Source organism: Muscardinus avellanarius (genome assembly GCF_963383645.1).
Source record: "Muscardinus avellanarius genome assembly, chromosome: 18".
NCBI lineage: Eukaryota > Metazoa > Chordata > Mammalia > Rodentia > Gliridae > Muscardinus > Muscardinus avellanarius.
This window is the reverse complement of record NC_137804.1, coordinates 26,739,387-26,757,614: the sequence shown is the minus strand read 5'-3', so window position 1 is coordinate 26,757,614 and position 18,228 is coordinate 26,739,387. Positions and strand designations below refer to the sequence as shown.

The following is an 18,228-nucleotide window of genomic DNA, read 5'->3' as shown; positions in this document are numbered from 1 at the left end:
ATTTGAATATTGAAGAGTTCAATTCCATGGCTCTTTATCCTACCTGAATCCTAAGGAGGAGGAGGAAGAGGAGGAGGAGGAGAAAAATTAGAGGAGTTAATAAAAAATCAAAAACATCCTCTATTCATACCAATTGTGGATGATCTCTTCTAAAGAACAATAATACGTATTTTCAGATAAAAATAGGGCTTAGAATAAACCATAACCCACCACCTCTCTTCAGTCAGTCAGGCTGAGCCAGCTAGAGTGCATTTTTTTAGCATTTTTTAGTCTCCTTTTTTACATCATATAAATTCATGTTACTGCACCCAAAAAGTAAGTCTGGGCCGGATGGATTCCCAGCTAAATTCTACAAGACCTTTCAAAAGGAACTAAGTTCAATAAGCATAAAATTACTACATAAAAAAGAAAGAAAATATTCTCAAACTCAATCTATGAAGCTCATATCACCTTCATACCATAATCTAATAAATATACCTCAAGGTAAGAAAATTACAGACCAATGTATGTGATGAGTGTAGATTCGAAAATTCTTAATAAAACGCTAGCAATTTGCATTCAAAACTACACCATGAAGATTAGGCACCATGATCAAGTTGGTTTCATTACAGGAATGTAAGGCTGGTTCAACATAAGTCAATAAATTATAAGCCAATAAATATAATAATCCATCACATAAATAGTACCCAGTACACAATCACAAGATCATTTCAACAGATGCAGAAAAAACACTTGACAAAATCTAATACCCATTCGTGTTAAAAATTTAACAAAATTAGAAATAGAAAAACCTCCCTCAACATCATAAAGGCAGCATAATAATAAACCCAAAGCCAACATCATACTGAATGAGAAAAAAAATGGAGTATTCCTCTAAAATCAGGGACAAGACAAGGTTGCCTATTATCATCACACCTTTTGAATGTAGTACTTGAAGTTATAGCCAGAGTAATAAGACAAGAGAAGGAAATTAAAGGGGTACAAATAAGGAAAGAAGAACTAAAATGATCTCTGTTTGCAGATGACATGATCTTATAGAAGATCTTTAGAAAACTCCCAAAATTCAAACAGAAGCATTCTAAAACTGGTAAATTAAGCAAAGTAGCTGGATGCAAATAAACTACAAAAATCAATAGCTTTGCTGTACAGTAACCATGAATCCACAGGAAAAGAAATCCAGAAAATAATTCCATTCTTAATAGCCTCAAAAATACTTAGAAATAAATCTAACCAAGGAAGCAAAAAGATATCTACAATGAAAGTTACAGAACACGAAAGGGAAACTGAAGAAGAATTTAGAAGATGGAGGGGCTCCTCATGTTCTTGGATACACAGAATAAAGATGATCATACTGTCCGTACTACTAAAAGCAATCTACAGATTCAGTGCACTTCCTATTAAAATAGAAATGGCACCCTTCACAGAGCCAGGGGGAAAAGCAGTTCTGTAATTCATATGGAAAGACAAAAGACCCACAATAGCCAAAGCACTTCTGAGCAATGAGAACCATGCTGGAAGCATCACCGTACCTGACTTCAAATTATACTACAGAGATTTAGTCACAAAACCAGGATAGCATTGGCACAAAAACAGATGCATAGACCAGTAGAATAGAATACAAGATACAGAAACAAATCCTCACATTTATAGCCAATTAATTTTTGACAAAGGAGCCAAAAACATACACTGGAGAACACAGCATTTTCAATAAGCAGTCTGTGAAGACGGGATATCCATATGTTGAAGAATGAAATTAGACCTCAGTCTCTCACCCTGCATGAGAGTCAATGCAAGGTGGACCAAAGACCTAGACTTTAGGCCAGAAACTTTGCAATTGCTAGAAAAGGGCATGAGACCAAGTCTTCAACATATAGACACTGGTAGAGACTTTCTCAATAAGACTCTCAAAGCTTAAGAAATAAAACTGAAATCAATAAATGGATGGCATCAAATTAAAAAGCTGCTGTACAGCAAAGGAAACCATGAAGAGTCTGAAAATAAAGCATAAAGAATGGGAGAAACTCTTTGCCAGCTACACTTATGATAGAGGATTAACATATAGAATATATAAAGAACGTAAAATACTCAAAAATCTAATAAAAATAAGCAATTTAACTGAACTGACACTTCCCGAAGAAATATAAATCACCAATAAATATAAGAAAAAATGTTCAACACCCCTAGCCATCAAAGAAATGCAAATCAACTACACTGAGATTCCATGTAGCTTAAGTTAGAGTGGCAATAATCAAGAATATAAACATTAATAAGTGGGGGTGCGGATGTGGGGAAATAGGAACTCTTATACACTGTTGGTAGGAATGCAAATTAGTAAAACCACTATGGAGATCACCATAGAATTTCCTCAAAACATTAGGAATGGGACCACCATATGACTCAGCTATACCACTTGTTGGTACCTTTCCAATTGAAAGTAGAAATACTATAGTGATATATACATATCCATGTTTATAGCAGTACAATTCACAAAAGCCAAATTATGAAACCAACCTTGGTTTCCATCAACAGATGATTGGATAATGAAAATGTGATATATATTCACAATAGAATTTTACTCAACCACGAAGAACAAAATTATTCCATTGGTAGAAAAATGGCTGGAACTAGAGAATATATATATATAGTGTGTGTGTGTGTGTGTGTGTGTGTATATATATATATATATATATATACACATATATATATAAAATATATATATATTTTTGTGGTATATATATTATATATATATTATATATATTTGTGGTATATATTATATATATTTGTGGTATATATATTATGTATTTGTGATATATATATATATCATATATATATTTGTGGTATATATATCATATATATGTGGTATATTTATTATATATATATTTGTGGTATATATTATATATATATGTATTTGTGGTATATATATTATATATTTGTGGTATATATTATATAGATATATTTGTGGTATATATATTTGTGGTACTAGGGTAGAACCCAGAGGCTTTCTACCTCCAGGCTATACTCTCAGACCTATTTTTTATATTTTATTTGGAAACGGGGTCTCACTAAGTTGCTGAGAGGCTCACTAAGTAGCTGAGTCTGGCTTCGAACCTGTGTGATCCTCCTGTCTCAGCCTCCCAAGTGCAGGGATTACAAGCGTGCGCCACCACGCCCAGTGGAACTAGAGAATATTAAGTGAGTTGAGTGAATTAAGCCAGTGACAGAAAGTCAATAGTCACACATTTTCTTTCATAATAGAGTTAGGGAGAAAATAAGAAACAAAAGGTACTTTACATATATGAGGACAGAGACCAGTAGAATAGTAGAAGAGGACCGGTGGAAGGTGGAAGGGGTAAAAGAAGAACTGATGGAGAAAATCAGTGCAAATAGTACTCTGTTTACATATGATGGTATCACTGCCAATCTCACTAATATATACTGGAGAGAGAAAACAAGGTCGGTTCCAAAGGAGACAAAACCAGTGCTATGCTCATGCATGTGTGGATCACTTTGAACCTCACTAAGATGTATAATTATAATGTATCAACAAAAATATTAAAAAGTCCAACCAACGTGATCAAATCCTCAAATTTCACATAAAAAGCTCACTGTGTGTGATTTGTCTTGGACAATCAGAACGTCCCCAAACCCATGATCTACCTTCCCAGCAATTTTCAACCTGTGCTTTGGTGGCTCCCACTAGTGCAGATGAGGCATGGACTTAGCTGAGCCTCTACATGCCGACAATTCCCATCACTCTCAGCAATATCCAACCCAGTCATAGGTGAAATGGTGACATTTTTCATTATGTTTGTGTACTGTCTCTGTTTGTTTGTTGGTTTATGGCAGTACTGAGCATGGAGCTCGGGGGTTCTCTACTACTGAGCTGCACCCCCAGTCCTTTAAAACAAATTTTTTTTCAAACAGGATCTTGCTAATTTGCAGAGTTTGGCCTCAAACTTGCAATCCTCAGCCTCTCAAGTACTAGTATTACAGGCATGTCCCCCGTTTTCAGCTTGTCGTTTTTCTTACAACAAAGAAATATTTCTGCAAATCTTGTCTTGTTTGATAGAGTGATTGGTCTAGATTCTTTAGCCTCCTTGTATCTGCCCATTATACTGTTCTCTACCTGGGTGAAGGCTATACCTTGCTTTGGCTAATGAACTGGGATGGAAACCAATGTCAGCTCAAGACTAGGCCTTATGGCAGCCCGCACACCATGCACCTTATACAATAAGAATTGCTTATTCTGTCCTGCCTCTCCTACAAGCATTAGCAGAGTTTTCCTGGGTCACTGATGTCTCTTTAGCCTGAGCCTCAAAGTGAACACATGTAAAAGCAGAGCTTCCCCCACCTTCCTGAATTGTGCAGTGAGTAGCAGAAGCGCCCAGAAATACTCCGCTTAGAGCAGGGGAGCCACTTACTCCACCTGCAGAATCGGGAGAATGCATTATTAATGCTTTAGAACCACCCAGTTTGGGAGTGATGGTTACCTAACATTATTATGGCAATTACTAACTGATAGATTTTTTACTAAAAATATAAAATAAAGGACTGGCTGAAGGATCTAGACATCTTTTTTTTTTTCCACATGCAAACCTGTCTCTTGTTCATGTTAATACCTTAGACCCTGAGTCATTTGAGTTTGTGATTCCTGCCATGAAACTATAAACTTAAATAAAGTTGGGATCGGGAAGTATTGTTTCACACCATAACTATAGATCCAGCTTTGACTGAGAGGGTCCAGTTTTTGCCAATTGCCATTGGGTCCTTTGAACAACAGGTAACATGGTCACTCATCATTCAACTTGGTCTCAGGTTTTCATGCCAACTAGTTGAATCTCTTTGAGCTCTCCATTGAAGCCAGATCCAATAGCTATTATTTTTGCAGACAATAATCTCCCTGATATTTTTCTTGGTTTAGTGCCTTTGGTTGGTTGAAATTATGAATTCAGGGCATTCTAATCAACACAGGTGAAGAATAAATTAAAATTTGCAGGTACCAAACCTACAACTATCAACAAAAACAACCAGCCAAGTTACAAACAGAAAGGGTGGAAGACAACAGTATTATTAAAAATCAAATGCCTCCAGAAAGTTCTGTTTTCAGAAGGCAGTAATTATTGCCTCTGAATACATCTGCTTAACAATCCAGGCAAGTGGGAGGTTCACTCTCTATTAACCTTAACCAGAGACATTTTCATCAAAATTAATCGTGCTTACTTTTTATTGCATTTCAAATCTTATCCTTCATTTGGGGTGGTCAGGAATGCAACTAAGCAATTCCAGACCATGCTATCTTTTATGAATAGGCCTACAAGGTAGTTATCAAGGCCCTTTGGAAAAATATTGCTATTCAAAAGTTCATGGGCCAAAAACAAGACATTAATTTCCACAACTAGATGCATCCTTAGAAAAGAAGAAATTACTATATATAGAAGAGACAAAAACTCTTGGCTTCATGCATATCAGAATAGAACTATGGAAATATCCTGCATATACTAGGCAACTTTATTCTTAAATATTTCTTTTGTCTTTCCTTGTTGTTGTAACATTTAATCATTAACACTTATTCTGAGCATATCCTGTACCACTAAATTCTTTATATGCATTGAATTTTTAATCCTCAGAACAACTGTGGAGTAGATCCAATTATCTTGCCTGTTTTATAGATGAAGAACTTGAGGCATATGGATGTTACATTCCCAAGGTCACTTGGTAAATTCTGAGTTTGTCTCTCCCATCTCAAACACAATCAGCTCACGTCTCACCTGATTCATGAAGACTCTGCCATTCCACAGTTTTTATTTCCCTAATTCTTCATATGTTCATTATCCAGGATAGTCAGATATAGGTTTAAGTCTTGAGACAATCACTTATTATCCAAGTAATATTGGCAGGTTATTTTCTCCCTTAGAGCGTCCTCCTTCACAAATGCCAAATGGAATAACTATTGCTCATCTAACACCCTATGACAGCTGTAGTGTACCTCTGTGTTCTCTGCCCAGAACCCCTTCAAATAACAGAACTTATTTCCTTCTTAGGAGACATCACCTGTCCCCACTCTGAAACACAGTTTGGGTGAGGCTGACCCCTTCCCTTTAGCATGGGGTGACCATGTGTTCTGACCCTGGCCTAGTCAATTTATAATTCTATCCTTGTACATTTCTAGAACTACTAGACAGAGTCACTCTCCTCTCCTTGAGAAGATTGCATTCTTTGAAGGTGGGTTGGATATTGGCAGTCATCATTTGTGGAGACCCTTCCTAAGAATCCAGTCAACAAAGAGCCAAGCATCCTAGGAGAAGGATGGAAACAAAATGCTGACCTTACTCCCTGGACATCTGAATTTGGCCAAGCCAAAAGTCCTCTCCCAGTCTTTGCAGTTAATTTAACAAGTAGAATCATTTATTTATCTTAGTTCAGATTCAGTAATGTTCCTCTCATTTGCACTTAAGAGTCCTTCCTAGATCGGCTCTCATAAAATTTAAATGGAATAACAGCTATCACACCGTACATAGCCCAGTGCCTAGTATATCAAAAGTTCAATAAATAGTACCTGCCACTGTTATTGTTTGTATGTATTTGTTTCTTGGAGGCCGGGAGACCTGGAGTCATGTCCACCTCCACCTTTTACTAGAATGCCACTTGGTAACATTTTTTGCAGGTCTGGGGATGGAACCCAGGGGCATTCTACCTCCAGGCCACACCCCCTGCCTTATTTTTTATTCTTTATTTTGAAACAGGGTCTCACTAAGTTGCGTAGGGCCTCACTAAGTAGCTGAGGCTGTCTGCGAACAGAGATCCTCTGGTCGCAGTATCCCAAATGCTGGGATTACAAGCGTGCGCCACCACGCCCGGTGACTTGGTAACTTTTTTGAGACTGTAGTTTCACCACATGAAAAGTTTCCAATATTGTTAAGAAGAATAAATGAAAACATATGCCTGAGCCAGGCAAGGTGACACACGCTTGTAATCCCAGCATTTGGGAGGCTGAGACAGGAGGACCACAGTTCACAAACAGCCTCAGCTACTTAGTGAGGTCCTTTGCAAATCAGTGAGACCCTGTTTCAAAGTAAAGAATAAAAAATATGGCTGGGGGTGTCGCTTGGAGGTAGAATTCCCCTAGGTACCATATCAAGTAACACACAAACACACACACACACACACACACACACACACACACACACACACACACAGAAAAAAAATATACCTGGAAAAAAAACAGTAAAATGTTCTCTGGATTTTTAATTATTATTATTTCAGTCTTTAGGCTCCAATTTAACATTTCTTATGAAACAGGTAAATTAAGACTTAAAAACCCTAGGACATGATTTTCCAAGAACACTGAGAAAGCTATGGACCCATCTAAGCTCTGCTAAGTTGAGCTCAGAACTCAAGTTGAGGACCTGATACCTAGTATTGCTCTATTCAGCAAAAATCCCACATCAAACACCAATGCCAAAGGGTCTTGAGTGACATCTTTAACACAAGTTCAGGATACAGAAAAAATAAACTAATATCGAGTAAGGAACTGTTTCTTTCATGTTCTGTGCAACGTACTTCCTTGTATTTCCTACTGTGAAATAATTATTTTCCTTTTGGTCAATTAAAAAGATAAACTGTGAGTACATATTGAAATTATCTAAGTTTTTCTATCTGCAAGGAGGAAACCTAATATATAGCTAAAGAAGGACACTAATTAATATCCAAAATTTAACATGAACTCTGGCCAAGCTGAACTTAAACTGCTCTGTTTAAAGGCATACTGGAATAAATAAAGAAACTTCAAAGAAAATGCCCTGTTTTCACTTGACTGTTTTATTTAGCACATGGGGAGAACTCTTCTGCCAAAAATGGGAATGGTTAATGAGGACAAATTGGTGTTTTCAGTCAGTTGGTTGGTTTTGAGACAGGAATTTCACTGAGAGATAACTATATTCATGGACAAAATAAATTAATGACCTATCTTAGAACCTTAGAACAAAATTAAACCAGTTTTCTGAACTGTCTGAGATCAGAGGAAAGCATCCTTCTCCAAAATACCTCCTGTAATAGCGTGCATGTATTTCCCTCCTACTAACCCCCAAATAACTTAAACATGAATTGAAAGGGAGGACATGTCTGTGATTTTCAGCTTCTTGGCAACTATGAAAATGCAGCCCTTACCTTTCAAGGCGAGGTGCAGGAACCAAGAGATTGTCCAGCATTTCTTGACTCCACTGTCATCAGCCTTTCTTGGGCACCATTTTGGAAATAATGCTTGGCACTGGGAAAGACCTGTTGGCTTCCCTGGAAGCAACTTGTTAGCTTTGGACTCAGTACAAAGGCAAGCCCACCATTTCTGTGCATCTTTTCCTGTAGTCAATCATCAATTATTTAGGAATGAAAAAGATAAACTTGGGCTTACCTGCAAATGCTGCGAGTTGTCAGCCATGCTGTCTTCTCGCCTGCGGACTTCTTCCAATAACTGGGCATTCTTCTTCTTTTCAAGCTGCTGATTGTGCTTGAGATTAGCCACCTTCTTATTCTGATCCTTCATATGCCTGAGAAAAGTCAGCACAGCTTGGTTATATTCAGGCCCTGGAAAAAGCACACATTGTCACAATAGATTCAAGACATGCTGAGCATATCTTGCTATGAGCCCAGGAAAAAGTTGGAACCTCCGGATATTCCCTTCATTAAACCACAACTCTGTTTTGAGTTCTCACTGGATGCTGGGTGTCAGGATGACACTGGAGCTTGAGTGGGGAATGAGACAGGTATAGTCTTCACTCGCACGAAGCCTAGAATCTAGTGGGTAAGACACACACATACAAGCCAAGGACACACCACTGCGGTTTCCTGATGTTGAAGGAAATAAATAGCGTATCATGAGAGATGACGTGCATATGTGCACAGGCAGTGGGTGGCAAGAAATGACTTTAGACACTTGTGGTGGCCAAAGAAGGCCTTCCTAAGGAAATGAAACTGTAATAGAGTCTCAAAGGAGCCAACCGCAAGAAACACCAGTGGAGGAGCTCCCCAGGTACAGAGAACAATTCCTGTAATTCCTGACACAGGAAAGAAGCTGGCCACCTCCAGGAGCCAGAGGTCTGCAGGAAGGCTTGCCCAGGAGAAGGGGGAGCGAGGTGAGAGGCAGGACTGCAGAGGTGGGTGGGCCCAGGCACAGGGGCCCTGTGGTTCCTGATGGAACATTTATTTTCTTCTAAGTAGTTGCTGTTCTAATTATTATTATTCTTTTGGATCATGTTCTTATTCTGAGATCATAATCCATTAACTTTTATTTTAAAATAACAATTACATGGCTCTAATCAAATACACTGTCAACACTTAGCTCAAACAGAATAATGGTTTGGCTAATGACAATGTTAAAAAGAGTCTTGGTGTTTGGAGTAAAAGTTCTTAATGAATCTATAGGGTGTCAAAGTGCAAAATCATAAAGTGATCATGAGAGCAAAAGATTGAGGATAGAAGCCGGTTTAGTTTTTTTTTTTTTTTTTTTTTTTAAAGCAGAGCTTAATGGGGACTATTTCACCAGCAGCGTTTAGCAAAACATTCCACAGATTTAGGCAACCATGTCCACAGCAGCTGTTATAAATCGAATCCAACACATGGGGAGGCAGAAAGGCAGCAAGAGGGCTCTGGAGCACTGTCACCAAAGAGAGGCCCAGGATCATATCATGGCGCCCATTCTACTCCCTACGCACCCTCTCCCCAGCATCGCTGCAGCAGCCGCTGTGCCGAGCCTGGACCCCCAGCTCAGGCAGTCAAGAGCTGTTCCTCTTTTGGAATTATAAACAAGATAATAAGGAGATAAACAGTGAACATGTTAAACTGACACAACCAGAGAGGAAAGGAAAATAGTTCTCTATCAATTTCCCACCAAAAATGCCTTATTTCTACTCCTTATAAAAATCACTTATTTCTACTTCTACTCTTTCTCATCCCAGGAAAATAAGGTTTAAGAGAATTTGTTCCTAAGCTATGTAATGTTCTGTAGGAATCCTGCTAATAAATTCTGAGCAACTGGGCTCCTTATGAGTATTTATGATATCAACTGAGGCAGAGGTTCAAGTATTCATGGGGGACTTAGGTGAATACAAGCAAAATTGAATAACTATCTCTTAGTCATTATTTATACTGCATATTTTTGTCTATTCTCCTATGTACTTTCCCAATACAGTAACATGTACATATAAAACCACCAACTCAAATCTACAAATCTACATGCAAGTCTATTTGTAGAAAATTATCTTTTTGAGCTGGGAGTGATAGAACACGCTTGTAATCCCAGCGCTTGGGAGGCTGAGACAGGAGGAACACAGGTTTGAAGTCAGTCCCAGGGACTTAGTGAGGTTCTCTGCAACTTAGTGAGACCCTGTTTCAATATAAAAGAATAAAATAAAATAGGGCTGGGAGTGTAAAATGGAGGTTCAATCCCTAGTAACAACACACACACACACACACACACACACACACACACACACACACACTCTTTTGATTATTTCAAAGATGATAAAAATGACCTCTACTGTTTTCGAAGCTCATGTTGACCAAGACAAACTCATTTTCCAATTACTCAGGAAAATAAGGCCACCTTTCAGAACTTGAATGTGATAAGGAGATCAGTATAACTAGAGAGACTGCTTAATTACAGGAGATTTTTTTTATAATAAAATACATTTCACTGCTTTAAAGCATGCCATTATATAGAGGCAGCTGCTAATGCTTTCCCATTCAGTACCAGTGACAAATAATGCAGTGTCACGACCTAAGTCGTCGTGTAGAGAATCCCCACAAAGTTCTTAGAGAAGTCTGAGCCTACGGACCTTGTTTTGAAGGATACACCAATGTTTCTTTAATCCAGAAAGAAAGAAACAAATTCCAAGTCCATGTGTTCCTTAAAGCTTTCTAAGTTAAGAATGAGTCTCTTAAGAAAAAGAAAGAACTCAGAGTCACACACTGTGCAGGAGCCTCTCTCCTGCGTTTCTCAATGGTTCCCTAAGAAGGGTGGGCTTTTGAATGGTCCTACCCAGGACACTGGCCACGGAGACTGACATGGTGCAGGTGATAGGAATGCCGTCTGGTACATGTGACCATCAGCAGCTCTTCCCCAGTGTACACACTGCCCCAGGCCTGCGAGAGTGCCATGACTCGCAAATACATTTCTAGTGGCCAAACTCTTTCTTCTAGTTGAAAGTTAAAAAGGAAGAAAGAAAAGAAATGAAGAGAAAAGAAAAGATAGGTGTTCTACAGAGGCAGAATCAAGGCAAGGAGCGGCATGGTTTAGCTGAGACAGGTGAGCAGAGCCCCAGGTACTTAACAGCTCCTCTTCTCGATGTGCCTCAGAGAAGCCCTAAGGCTACCCGAAGCACAGGTTGAAAGGGCAACTTAGGAGGGAGGCTGGCAGAGAGTCATAAAATCTAAATATACTAGATCCCTTGGAGAAGAAAGGATGCTCTGGGCCCCAGAAGCTCAGCGATGCTCAGTGAAAATAATGACCCCAGTGATTCTTCCCAGTAAAGGGATTTCCAGTAAGGAAGTGTGTAAGTGACCTACTAGGCTCTGCATCTTCCCCAACCTACAGAAGTAAACCAGCGCTGGATAAACCACCCTGCCAGACTCAGTAGAGCCCCAACTAGCTGTCTCTAAACTCAGGAAGGTAGAGCTGCAGAGGTGCAGATTGCAATCCCCTCGTCCCATGTTGCCCCAGAAGACAGCATCGTTTGCAGCACTTGCTCAAACTCCCACCCTCCTTGCAACTTGGGCAGTTCCTGCCAGAGACAGACGTGCTTCATGCTCAGAAAAAAATTTTTTTGTGTGTGGTACTGAGGATGGAACTCAGGGGCTTTTCTACCTCTGGGCTATACTCCCAGACCTATTTTTATACTTTATTTGGAAACAGGGTCTCACTAAGTTGCTGAGAGCCTCACTAAGTAGCTGGGGCTGGCTTTGAACCTGTGAGATCCTCCTGTCTCAGCCTTCCAAGTGCTAGGATTACAAGCGTGCTCCACCATGCTTGGCTAAAATAAAATTTTTTTGAAGAGCCTTTTTTTTTTCCTAAGGAAACACCATCAAAAACATATTTAATATATAAATTTAAAAATAACTTAAAAAGCAGTTTTAGGGCATTGAGTAGTTGAAAAATACAATGGTAAATTGAATTTTCAGTGTGACCAGCTTCATAAATCAGTCTCATGAAGCAAGACATGTCACTTTTCACAATTCAGCCGCCATTAAGGAATATGGAGTAAATAAAAAAGTTCCAACAGGTAATTTTTTTCCAACAGGTATTAAGGTCAACGATGACAACCATATTCAGGAAGGATGACAGAGAGAAGAGAGTCTTGCTATTTTCACTAGAAGAGTCTATCAAATTAGAATGAGAATGTGCTCTCTAACTTGCTGGTGAGACCATGCCGGGCGCTGAGATATCCAGAAGCACAGCTGGGACTAGGGAACAGGAGATGTACATGTTTCCCCAATAGCACGTGCATATAAAAGAAAAGTAATTAATTTCTTTAAAAATGTTAGCAGAGAAGCTGGGCGTGGTGATGCACACCTGTAATCCTAGGACTAGGGAGGCTGAGCTGGGATCATAGGTTTGAGGACAGCCTCCGTAATTTAGCAAGGCCTTCAGCAACTTAGATTCTCTTTCAAAATTAAAAATATATATATAGGCTGGGGGCTGTGATTCAGAGGTAAAATGTCCCTGGGTTAAATCCCCGGGACCAAAAAAATAAATAAATCTCAATAGAGATAAGATGTCATTTTTTACCCATCTGCTCTCAAAAACTTTAAAGATTGATAATATTTATTGTTGGAGAGGATTCAGGAATCTGACTTTCTTAAATGTGGTCAGGAGGAGTATAATTCACAAAAGCATTTTTGGAAATCAATTTGGCAGTATCCAATAAAGTGCACATACTTTTTCCCTAAGCAAACCATCCCTCCAGGGGGGGAAACCCTAGAAAAATGTGTGCACATATGCACAAATATTTATGTAAATCATTTTCATTAAAACTCTAAAATTGAACATTTGAAAACTGCGTGTCTATCAGAAGAAAACTTACTGAGGAAATCAAGAGTGCTCCTAATACAAAATCAAACTAGCTAAAAAAAATAAAACTTAAGGCAAAATGAAAAACCTTCATGACATTCTGCTAACTGAAAAAGAAGGTGGGTAGCAGAATAATACATACAGTCTGACTTTATTCATTAAAATATAAAAGCCTATTTTGATGTACACATACCCGCATGTATGTACTTGGAAACTTCTGGAAATCTCATGCTGGTCTATAAAAGATGACTACCATCGGGAAAGAGAATAGGATTGGAGAAGAAGAGATCTTCAATTTTGTGTGTGCGTGTGTGCGTGCATGTGTGTTAGCTGGGTTCTAGTTAAAAAACGGACCAATAAAAAATGCCAATCAAAATACAGAGCATGGCCACCACCCAGTTCCTGTACCGCCCTTCCCTCTTCTCAGAAGTAATCCCTAACTTTTGTCTACATGGGTTTGTTTTACCTACTCTTGAGTCTATATACATGGAATTATGCAGTAGAGCCTCGTTTGTGTTCGGCTTCCTTCACTCAGAGTTTTTGAAAGTCATCCAAATTGTTGTATATATTAGTCCATTCCTTCTTATAGCTGAATAATATTCTATTATATGAACATGCTACATTTTAATTAGTTATTTTCTGGCTAGTGGATATTTGGGCTCTTTTAATTTCTTTGCTATTATAAAAAAGTAGCAACAACCCTTCTAATACCAGACTTTTTTTTTTATCTTATATGCTTTCATCTTGGATATATAACACGATGTATATTTAACTTGGAGTACAAAATGGTTCAGCCTTCATGGAGGATAATTTATGGACGATATGAATCTTCTAGGCATAGCAGTGATAATAATATAAACTTTAGCGCCACACTGCCTGGGTTCCAAGCAGAAGTTTGTCACTTTCTAACTGTGTAGCCACAGGCAAGTTCCTTAACTTCTTTTCATTGTTATCACTGTATTTATTTTCATGTATTTGTTGGTGCACTGTAATTATACATCATAGTGAGATTCCAAGTGACACATTCATACATGCACATGAAACTTGGTGTACTTCTTTCCATGTCCCACCCTAACCCCCTCCTCCCTTCTTTGTTTCTTAGTTCTTTCTTTTCTTGTTAAAATTAGTATAGGTCAAAAGCTTACAACAGATCCCAACACGTTCACGCTCTATTTCAGTCTTAGCTTACAATGAGAATGTAATCATGTCTTGTGCAATATCATGCACATATATTTAATGTCTTGTTTCCCACACCGGAATGGCAAGTATTGCAAAGACCTCAAACAATAGACTTTGGAATGCATTATTGGATGCTTTTGTCATCCGCTGAGCTTCCACTGGTGCTTTCCTTCATGATGAGAGACGCTCCTGGCAGGCTACCCTAATTGCAGCACCGTAAGAAGGTCAGGGCAAGTGTGAGGAAGAGAGCTGAGATCCTGGTGGCTCACGGGTGGCGGCCACGCATGCACAATGGGCTCTGAAGAGGCATATTGTGTTCAGAATTTCCAATAATAAAAGCTTTTACTTTTAACCACAGAGAGGATCCCATTTTTTCGGAAGCTTGTAAATAGCAGTGAATACTTTGGCATAGTTATAAATTTTAGAAATCCATCATAAATATTCCAAATATATTTCCATAGCAATTGCAAATATGCTAAGTGTCATAAGCATGAACATTCCTTCCTAGAAAAGAAAGGCCTTGTTCTGCTGTGGCTACTTGAATCCCACTCACCTCCCAGCCGGGCCACGGTCTGAGGACTCGGTTAGAGAATGAGCCCGATCTCTTGGACTTTGCACCTCGCAGCAGCTTCTCAAGGGCAACTGACCACAAATTTGATGAGAGTCAGATGCTTAAGTTCTTGGCAGAACCCTTCAGCAGGGTGTCCAAGCCTGTCTCTCCATGCTCTTGACCTGGCTTTTTATCCATATCCTCCCTACAGTCGTTGCACCATTAAGATTAATGCCACCTTGTTCTACCCCTTCTTTGGGGCTTCGGGTTACACAAGAACCCAGAGGCAAGACCTTCTTGAGATAAAGTACATCATGCCAACATACCTTGAAAGGACATCATGTTTAACTTAGGCCAGCAGAACATACCCAGAACCTGGGTTAACTAAAGAAAGAAGGTATTAAAGAGAGGAGGACACAGAACTGAAAACCTATAAGCAGAGCTTCTTGGAAATGGGTCCATCTTCTAATATCAGGTCCCATTAGAAAACCTCTTTGGAGGACATACTCCTATTAGGCCAGTCTGCTTCACTCAGCTTAATGAAGTGGCTGAATTAGTGAGACCAAAGGGATTGAGAGGCACTGGAGTAGCATGCCCAAGCCCAAGGACTTGTACTCCCTTCCCAGTGACCTCCTTACCAAGTCTCCAGCCTCAGCCAAGTTATTTTGCCACGGGATGGATTGATTTAAAAATTCCATAGATCTAATACTCTAAAAACAGCACCTGGCATGCAGGAGTGCTTTATAAATGTCAGCTTGATCCCTTGCCCCAAACTTTCTTCTGTGGAGCACAAACTCACCCCTGACCTCCTACCCTAATCACAAAGACCTTGAGCAATCTTAGTAGGTCACACAACTGAAGGTGGTCACAATGAACAGGACAAAGATGCACTTTTCTTGTAGACATTTCACTCTGGGGGAGGCACTGAAAGGCAGATTTCTTTCAAATGTTCTCTCTCGCTCTGGTCCTGGAGAACACCTCCCCCAAGTGATGGAATGTGACCACAAATATAAATGGAACCAAAGAAGAGTGACGACAGAGGCCCACTAGGGAAGACTCGAGGGATGGAAAGTAGAAAGAGCCAGTGGGACCCATGAATGTGGAGGACTGGTGTGCACTCATAGGACACCCAGGGAAAAGGCAAGGTCCATTTTACCCTCCTCAGGACTCCATGTTCATCCATGGGTAGCTGATGATAAGATGTTCTTCCTGACAAGCAGACCATCCACGGCTGTAAGGGTCACAGGATTAGCCAACATGCCTGGCTCTGACTTACCATTTACCAAATCTATTTCTTGTCTCTGCACCTCCTGTCTAGGTCTAGCGGCCCGTGGAATGCAGGCTGCTCATGTGGGTCTGAGAATGGCCACCCTGGGATATGAGTAGTTTTCATCAACCACAAAATATGTGGTCATAATCTACTCATTCTCACTGTAGACTGGACTACATGCTCTGCCTTCTCAGCCCAAGATCAGCATTGGTGGTAGTCACCTGCAGGAGAGCCCAGAGCACAGTCATTCTGCCACCTGCGCGTGCCAGCGAGCATCTCTGCTTCAGTACTCCGTGGCTCCTCGTTTGCCCTTGTGCCTCAATGCCCAACCCCGAGCCAGCCGTGCAGCAAAGTCAGGTAAGTGGGCAGACTCCTTCTCTCTCACCCCTGTTGCCACCGGCGCTTCCTGCCTAGCCCATGATGCTCTTCTCCACTCTCCAGTCTCTCTGCTTCCACTTCTGCTCCCCTTGGATTCTCCACCCAGTAGCAAGAGCAAGTGTTTTGCAACAAACCAGATCATGTACTTGGTGCTATACAATCCTCCAAGAGACTTCCATGTCCCAAAGAATAAAATAACACAAAATGGACCTCACCAGCCAGTCTCACCCCTCGCTCTTCCACCTCTAGCCCCAGAAGTTACTGAGAATGCAAGTTCCTTCCCCTGAGAAGACATGGGCATCTGAGACTCCTCTCTGCCACCACTCCCCCTGTGGCTAGTTTACATCCTTCGGGTCCCAGCTACAGCGTCATGTCACCTCTTCAGAAGGATCTTTTCTGGGCATTAAATCCAAGGACACCTCTTCCCCTCACTGAAAACTTTCTCTGTGTACCTGCTTCCTAGTACTCAATATGATTTGTGATTATGCATCTATTTGCATTTTGAATGGCTAATGGGCTGGTCCAGGACAGAGGTCTCACTACTAGAACACAGTCTATTCTGGGGAGTTCACCAGCGTCGAGGAATGACTCCTGTCATATCCTCTCTGGCCCAGGCTGTCATCATCTCCAAAGTGGATGAGGATGCTGGCTCCAAAAGGTCCACAGAATCTGTTCTCTGCAGGGCAGTGGAGAGTGATCCCATGGGATCATTTCTTCCTCACACTTTCACTGGGTTTCACTACCGGTGACCATGCCCCTGGTTCTTCCTGTACCCTTCACTAGGTCTCACTCCTGCCTCCACAACTGTTATCTGGCCCTACCCTCCCAGCCACACGGGCCTTCCACGTGCAGCCAGCACACTTGTCCCCAAGGACTCCACACAAGAGGTTTCCTCTTCTAGAGACTTGGCTTCATCCCACCTGCCCTTCATCACCAGTACCTCATGTTACTCCCAGTCCTTCGTGGAGACACACGTCCCTGGGAAGCCTTCTAGGGCTGTGGAGAAGGTTGAGTCCTGCTGTAATAAGTCCCCAAGTCATGCTGTCTTGCCTTACTGAAAACTAGACACTCTTCCTGGCTCTGTACTATGCACCCTCGGTGTAAGGTCTCAGCCTCCACTTTATATCTTTTCTCTGCCTACTCACTGTCATCAACAAACATCTTCTGGTTTTGTGAGTGTGTGATACTTCGGATTAAACTGAAAGCTGTTCTACCTCAAGCTCCACCCTCAGCCCTTTTTGTTTCTTGTTTTGGAAACAGGGTCCCAGTAAGTTGCTGGGACTCTTGATATGTTGCTGAGGCTGGCCTTGAACCTACTATCTGCCTACCTCAGCCCCCAAGTCCTGGGATGACAGGCGTGCACCACCACATCTAGATGGTTCAGTTTAATTCTAACCTGCCCTCCCTTTCAAAAAAAAGAGGTGAAAAAGACCCCTTCTCTGTTATTCACGTACTGTATGCGAACTCTTATAATCAGTTAAGAATGTGTATCTAGGAGTTATATTTTTTATTAATATTAGTCGCGAATTTTTTCAAAAAAGTATTTCCTATAAAAAAATCAGCCTCATATAATAAATGTCAGTTCATTATAAAAATGATACTTAGTCCAAAAATAGGAAGAGAGAAAGAAATCCTGCTGAAGAATACAAACGAGAATGACCTTCTGATGCTAGTACAACTACCAACTGAAGTTCTCGGTCCTTTCTTTTTACTTTCTTTTTTTGATACTGAGAATCGAAACCAAGAAAATTCTATTTCTGAGTTATATCCCCAGCTGTAAATAAATAAATT

General features: G+C 40.3%; 1 protein-coding gene across 3 annotated transcripts in view; it reads right to left on the bottom strand.

Annotated features, from left to right (window-relative positions):
• Positions 1-18,228, bottom strand: part of ERC2 (ELKS/RAB6-interacting/CAST family member 2) — a gene marked incomplete at both ends in the record, with an annotated part of 759,201 nt that overhangs the window by 243,304 nt on the left and 497,669 nt on the right. For all 3 annotated transcript variants that reach the window (XM_080715235.1, XM_080715236.1, XM_080715237.1), the window contains one exon: positions 8,408-8,543. In XM_080715235.1, coding sequence (XP_080571361.1) covers positions 8,408-8,543 — 136 coding nt within the window. The remainder of the gene's footprint in view (positions 1-8,407; positions 8,544-18,228) is intronic.